General features: G+C 43.7%; 3 protein-coding genes across 4 annotated transcripts; 2 read left to right on the top strand and 1 right to left on the bottom strand.

The window, feature by feature from the left end:
- Positions 1–1,176: 1,176 nt before the first annotated feature.
- Positions 1,177–3,950, bottom strand: RB195_025977 (uncharacterized protein; the record flags this gene model as incomplete). Of its 2 annotated transcripts, XM_064214322.1 has the most annotated exons (11): positions 1,177–1,326; positions 1,380–1,479; positions 1,530–1,593; positions 1,660–1,745; positions 1,904–2,024; positions 3,151–3,233; positions 3,287–3,388; positions 3,442–3,575; positions 3,634–3,719; positions 3,779–3,839; positions 3,900–3,950. In XM_064214322.1, the coding sequence occupies 11 exons, from the start codon at positions 3,948–3,950 to the stop codon at positions 1,177–1,179; spliced, it is 1,038 nt and encodes a 345-aa protein (XP_064070203.1). The 2 variants fall into 2 exon arrangements, with proteins under 2 accessions (XP_064070203.1, XP_064070204.1); XM_064214323.1 differs by lacking the exon at positions 3,900–3,950 and having other exon boundaries at positions 3,779–3,836.
- Positions 3,951–5,136: 1,186 nt separating this feature from the next.
- Positions 5,137–5,502, top strand: RB195_025976 (uncharacterized protein; the record flags this gene model as incomplete). The annotated part of the gene is made up of 1 exon (XM_064214321.1): positions 5,137–5,502. One exon carries the CDS (start codon positions 5,137–5,139, stop codon positions 5,500–5,502), a length of 366 nt encoding a protein of 121 aa, XP_064070202.1.
- Positions 5,503–5,543: 41 nt separating this feature from the next.
- Positions 5,544–6,746, top strand: RB195_025975 (uncharacterized protein; the record flags this gene model as incomplete). Its single annotated transcript, XM_064214320.1, has 1 exon — positions 5,544–6,746. The coding sequence occupies one exon, from the start codon at positions 5,544–5,546 to the stop codon at positions 6,744–6,746; it is 1,203 nt and encodes a 400-aa protein (XP_064070201.1).
- Positions 6,747–6,861: the final 115 nt, after the last annotated feature.

Genomic DNA, 6,861 nt, shown 5'->3' with positions numbered 1-6,861 from the left:
TTCTCTGTACCGGTGTGCAGTGATACCCACCACCTTATCATCTCGAAGGTTCCACAATCTTTTTTTAGAATTGATGAGGTCCACTTGGCTCTGTGGGCCCTTATTATCAAGTTCACATTTGATGTTGCTTAAATGCAACATACCACGGTTCTGAAGTGGTGAAGGAATCCGGGGAAAAACCTAGAGATAGGGTTGTAGGTTGTGGAATCAGGGATTGTTGCGCTCATCTCTCCCTGATCGTCGTAAGAAACGCCATTGGAGCCACATTTGTTACTACGAGATACGTCAGAACGCTACTCTCTGCACACGTTCCGGTCCCCTTAGCAGCCTTTCCAGGGTAAAATGTAGTTGGGGGAAAGAAAGTATTCAGTGGCTATATTTCTGGAGGTAAATAACTAAATTAATCGGGGCCCTAAGACCTATGCATTAGTCTTAGAGGATAAATGACATGTAAGCTAATGTTACTAAGAGAAGAAAGTAGGATGGAGCGGAACTACCCCCGATCTCGCAGTCTACAACCTCAACTCTAGATTTTTCCGCCGATTTCATCACCAAGTCAGATTCGTGGTATGTTGGCTTTAACGAGAGTCTCACACCTCAACCGAACTTACCAATGTGCTTGAGTAACAAAACTGTCGGTAGAAAACTTCCAACCGCTTGCAAACTTACCGACCTAAGGAGGATCCCCTGAAATAAATCGCTTGACATTAATACTTGTTCCGATGAGTGCTATTGTTCCACTCGTCAAATCCATTTTAGTGGCTTTTACGGGTTATGAAAAATAGAAAGATTCTGTACCTTAACTTCTCGCTACACTTTTAGTGCAATCTGCAAAGACTGAAAAGTGGGACTGTTTATTGGTTGGTTCCAATTTTTCCTGCCACTCCCGCTATCGAACGCTGCAGGAATTGCAAAAATTTATTCTATTCATAATAAGAATAGACTGCAAATTTGTGGGTAGCAGACAGCACCGAGACAATGGGGCAGCTGTGCGACATGACTCCAGGAGTTTAACGTATCCTACAGTCACGTCGTGTCTCCAACAACGATCTAGTCGTCTGAATTGCGTAGCCGCTAATATATTGCGTGGTAAATACACGTTTGTTGAAGGAAATGTTTAGTTGATAGTGTTATAATTCGACTGAAACATAAAATCCGACAGTTTCGTCCGACCATTTACTCTTGAACCCAAACTGAACATCGCTGCTCTGGTGCAGGATACATTCTGTCTCCTAATGAGCACCCGAAATCCCGTCCAAACGCAGGGATACTTTGGACTACTTGGTTAGTGCGGCAAGCACTTGGTGCGTGGGGGTCGGTGAGAAGCTGAAATTTGAGTTTTTTGCAAACTTGCTGTAAAACGTAATCATAAAACATACTTGACTAATAAGGTATTCCTCTGTTACGCTCCTGCACCATGAGTATCCATATGTAATCCAAAAGATCTGGTTTGGTGTGTATCGTTCTAATCCTGGCAATCTTAAATTTTCACATAAGTTCAATTAATAATAACTTCTTAGAAGATCTACCTTTTCTCTTCATGTCCTAGTGATTTGATGTACTCTCGATATGCTATGTATGCAGCATGTTCACCTTGAATGAACGTACATCAAACATAAGTGTGCTTTGAATTTGAAGTTATTGGCAAGTGTATTTAACCTCCAATATCAGCAATATTTTCCCCTTGTGTGGTTGCACCATTTGCGCAGTGTATATTACCTTCCTGTTCTGGGCAGCAGAAAGTGCTGGAATCAAATGGTTGCTCACTATATCCACAATACTCATAGTATCCTGTGTCTTCGCCATTTAGCGGATGATATAGAAATAGAATAAAGCCAGTGAAAGAGTGACGTGCGGAAGAAATCTCTTACAGTTTTGTAGTAATTGTTTTTGAAAGGCAAACCTATAATGTGTTACAACGCATTGGGCCATGTCGTTGAAACCATCTTTTGATCTTTTATCCATCCATCCACAATCATACCACGTACACCTACTTAGACTTCCATCGGGACCGAACTGCACTCCTGAAATCTAGACATTGGCTCTTTGACTCTCTTGAATTATGATTTGCTGCAGCCTTTTCCTTGACAGCTCTTCACCTCCTGTTTTTCCTCTCCTATAACAGATCTCTCTCACACTTTTTTCTCTATCTTAATCATCTCAGCCTTTCTTCTCGAAAAGAATGTTCAATTTGTTGCTATGCTGCAGTAAACTGAACCAGAGACGGAAAAGCCTGCGGCCTAGTAGTGACGTAGGTACATGCTCCAGCAGAAGAAAGAACATCTCGGAAGTTAAACAGCGAAGAAGTGCTTAAAATTAGGCCCAACAATATACAAATGTGAAATAGAACTAGTTATTAGAAGTAGAGAGCAGTGAGACGGAGTTTACAGTACACTAAACATGAAATATAGGCCTAACAAGATCTGTCTTCTCAAATTTGTCTGTAGAATTTTCAGACCTCTTGTTTTATTGTTAGCCATGTGCTGATTGGAAAGAAAAATACTGTTTTCTACTCACAACTCTAAGTGCTTGAGTTTTCCTTGCAGTACTAGCGCTGTCAGTTTCGTAGCCTGTGCTGCCATCTTACCGATCGGGACGTTGTAAATAGCGGGACCATTGTCTGTCATCCCGTTCGAGCGTAGGGAATTTTCAAAGCACTTTTCAAAATCTCAGCTTCTATAAATGGGGTTCATGACATTCGTTTGAATGTGGAGGAACCCTGCAGTTTTCTATTTACATCCTTATCTCTTGGTGGGTACAGTTTCTCTTTTCTTGTAGTGTTTAACACAGAACTGGTGTGTTTGGAAGTTTTATCCGTGAACCATGGGAGAGAAAATGAGATGAGATTTGCTTTCAACGAACGGAACTAGTTGTAAGGCTCTGTTCAACTCATGATTCGTTATTTTTTGCCAAACTCTTGCATGATTGCGGTGATTAGGGACCTGGGCTTGATATAATATCAGGCAGCTGGGACATGTGCAAATTTGTTGAGCAACGTTTCAACCGCGACTTCACATTTGTGACGTTGTTGATGTCCCACACATATTCTTCTCTTTTAAGAGCAAGGCTGCAACCTTAGAATTCGTCTCCTATTCTTGTTTTTATGCTGCCTATTACAATGTTGGGAGTATAGCGTTTTCAGTCACTTGCCTTGGTCGTCAAATCCATGGACTAGCTCATGACCGGCAGTTCCACCCTGACCACCATAGTTGTAAGCTTGAGGATATTCATAGCTAGACATTGTGCATTACCATACAGTTAATTTACGTTCAGAATTTCGTCTTACCTATAGTACGGTGGATTGAAGCTCGCGTAAGGGAAAGTGATAGAGTTCCTTTCCGGCTGGTACCAGGCGCTCACTAACGCTGGTGATAGGAGGAAATTGGACCTTAAGCACATTCACTAAAAGAGTGTAGAGTTTCTCAACAAAAGCCAGTAAACCTGTCTGCATCCTGCAAAAGTAAACGTAGTGACTCGCGATTTGAATATCCTTTAATCAGCACCCGGCGCATACGGTAATATCGAAGGCTGCTCCTCTCCGTCTTGGTAAGCTCAAGGATTTCAGCATAATCCTTCTGTAATGTTCAGGGGGAAGCATTTCAGAATCAATGGCATTTCCTGTTGACGTCTTGCCTTGTGATATTCATCAATCTCTTTGCTGCTTTTAAAGTCTCCGAAGAGTTTTTGAGGCCATCCGTAGTTCCTCACCATACCCTTAGCTGCAACAAATAAGCGTTTTATTTACAACAGTGGGTATCAAACCAACCATTTGACTTACCCTTTTGTCTAGCTTTTTCTTTCGAATCCGAAGACATCCACTTCAGGCCCGAAGTCATATTCTGAAATAATGAAAATGCATACGGAACGTAAGTTTTCGTATCTTCTACTCTTTCTTTCACTTTTGTATCGATCCACTTCTTATCTCTGGCATTCACACTTAAAGCCATCATCCCACGAATCTGAGGTGGTGCAGATTCCAGGTGGAGTATTCGCATACGGGATGGGAGACTACGGAGAGGGGGGTGACTCCGTCCATTTCTTCATTACGGCTTCATTCGTTTTGGCGCGCCATTTTGTACAAGAGGTTCGATTGGAGCGCGCCAGTCTTGTGCAGCGCCGCATCTTCCGGGTCGTTTTTTACGGCAATTAGGAAGAAATGGACGGAATCACCTCCCTCTCCGTAGTTTCCCATCCCGTATACGAATACTCCACCTGAAATCTGCACCACCTCAGATTCGTGGGGTGATGCCTTTAAGCTGGGTCCTGCAGGGGTATCACTGATAGAATAATGGTCTTTTACAGATTTATTTTGATAGTTAGATTCTTTTTATTCGGATGACATTAATTGGTTCTTCTTTTTTGACTTATCCTTCTCACGCTCAGATAACTGCCGATCAAAGCATTGAAGGCATCGGATAACTTATGGTTCAAACGTTTACTATTTATCTTTGTGATAGTAAAAGACAAAAGAACCTAAAAAAGTAGTGGCTGTGTCACGGAGGTGACTCAGCTTAAGTAGAAGAATGTAGATGCCTTTGCTTTTGCTTTTGCTTTTGCTTTTGTTTATGTTTACATTACTAAGTAGATATGCAGCGATATCATATCAGAAGCGCCTGCGTGCGCCTATATAAGCGGCGATTTTGTGTGGTATTCACTCTCTTTGATTTTCTTTATTTTCTCTCATTACTGTTCCCTTGAACATTTATTTTTGTGTGTTAGCTTTTAGTGCATAATGATAAGAGCATTGATGTCGTCGTGTTATTTGTTTGTTTACTTAATAGCCATAAGGTTTAATTACCCAAGTTTGAGGCTGAACCATCCGAACAACATGGTGCATCGGCCACATTGACCAAGCGAGCCGACCAAGCGAGAGACTGAAGACAGGCCAAAAAGGACAGGTGGGCATCAAATCCGATTGCAGTGAATGCCAAACGCTTCATTCCGGCCTCGATTCCACGGATTGTTCTGAGCATTCAAATTTATTAGCTTGGACTAGAGCATTGGTGCATCTTCCTTTGGGTCCAGCTCCTTCATCCACTAACCGTTATCATTCGTAACGATCTCAAGCTAGAGCACTTGCGCAGCGGCTGATCGATTTCTCTGCGGACTTTCCGTTCTGATCGTAGTGCATAAAAAATGGCTACGTCATTGAAAACGCGGAAAGGAGTTTTAACCAGGCATTCTAACTCCCTATCGCAAGCATTGGCGAGACATGCGACTTTAGGGGAAAACGTAGGTCTAGAGGATCAGGGAGCATATAGAACTATACTGAATGAGATCGAAAAGGCTGAAATGGAGATTAAATCACTCCAAGACATCTTTGATAGAGCGCTTTTTGCATTTACCGAAACAGTGGACAACCTAAAGGAACCTCTCACTGAAGAGGAAGAGGCGAAAGTTTCGGAGTATATAAGTGGCGCTCAGGAACTCATCTCTCAATCCACATCCCTGCTCATCAAACTGGAGATTAACAAGGAGCAGTTGACATCTAGTACCCAATGATGATCCAATGCAAGATCCGTAGATTTCTGAGTATTGTTGTCATGCTTGTTAAGTCTAACAATCTCGTGGAAACTTTCACTGAGCTGCGTGGAAGTAGGACCCAACTTTTCGCCAGGAGAGAGGCGGCGCTCTACCGTTGTCGCTTGGAGAGAGTGCATTATGAAGCGTCCAATTTGATGGAGAGGATCCGCAGCGCAACCGAAACGCTATCGATGGCATACGACCTGTACGGACTTCTCGTTCTCGCGGATGATACTCTTTCAGATGAACGCGAAGACTTCTATGATGACTGGGAAGAAGGAGTGATTATCCGCCCATGCTTCACTACCGACTTCATTCGTAAGGAAGTCGAAAAAATAGACGACTTCAGGCGGAAGGTCGAGAACGAGATCAAGGAGGCTGAGCTGCAGGAAAAAAGCGAGAACCACGCCAGCCTGTTCGACCAAGTCAAGGAGCTTTTCGCGGAGCTGCGTCAGGAGTTCGAAGAAAAACACGAGAAACTCCGTGACCAACTCAAGAGCATGAACGAGAGCATCGAAGGCATTAAGATGTCAATGGAGAGACTGAGAGAGCATCATGGGGAAACGTCCGACCAGACGTGTAACTCGGAAGATAGAGAGCCAACCAGACCTCATGGAGATAATTCCATGCCGCCCTCGAGGAACCAAGGCGAAGGTGACCCACGAGACGCCGAAAAGCATCAGGAGCCCGAAGAGGATCTTCTGGATTTCTACGACGATTATGAAGTGATCGACGACCATGAGGAGGCAGGCAACCAGGGCACAAACCACGGATCTCGAGAGAGCATTCCAAACGACGAATACCCAGGACGCCACAAGAGAGTGGAACTGGAAAAGCGAAGGGATGCCTTCAAAGCGATTCTTGGAAGCAGAAGGAAAGTACCAGATAGAAGGATCAGTCATGTCAACTTCATGAGACCGGAAGAACGCTATCTGGTGTGTTCGTTCTGTTTGGCAAAGGGACAATACTATTCCGATAGCTGCCCTGTGTACGTGAGCGTGGAATTGAGGAGGAAGCGCGTTCGCTGCAAAAGGTGCTTGGACAGTCGCCACGATACAGAGCATTGTTGGAATCAGAGCAGAGAATGCATGTACTGTGGATCGAGAAACCACAACAAAACATTGTGCACCCTACCGGAGTGTATCCACGACCAGCGTTATGAACTGAAGGAGATTGAGCGAGAACTGGAGACCTTCGCCGACTACTACGGTCCTGGACAGTAATCCGGATGGTCGAAACCAAGATTAGGGGGGAGTGTCACGGACGTGACTCAGCTTAAGTAGAAGGATGTAGATGCCTTTGCTTTTGCTTTTGTTTATGTTTACATTGCTAAGTAGA

The sequence above is a fragment of the Necator americanus genome, chromosome X (assembly GCF_031761385.1).
Source record: "Necator americanus strain Aroian chromosome X, whole genome shotgun sequence".
In the NCBI taxonomy this organism is placed as follows: domain Eukaryota; kingdom Metazoa; phylum Nematoda; class Chromadorea; order Rhabditida; family Ancylostomatidae; genus Necator; species Necator americanus.
Note: the sequence above shows the minus strand (reverse complement) of the source record. Positions and strands in the feature narration are given on the sequence as shown.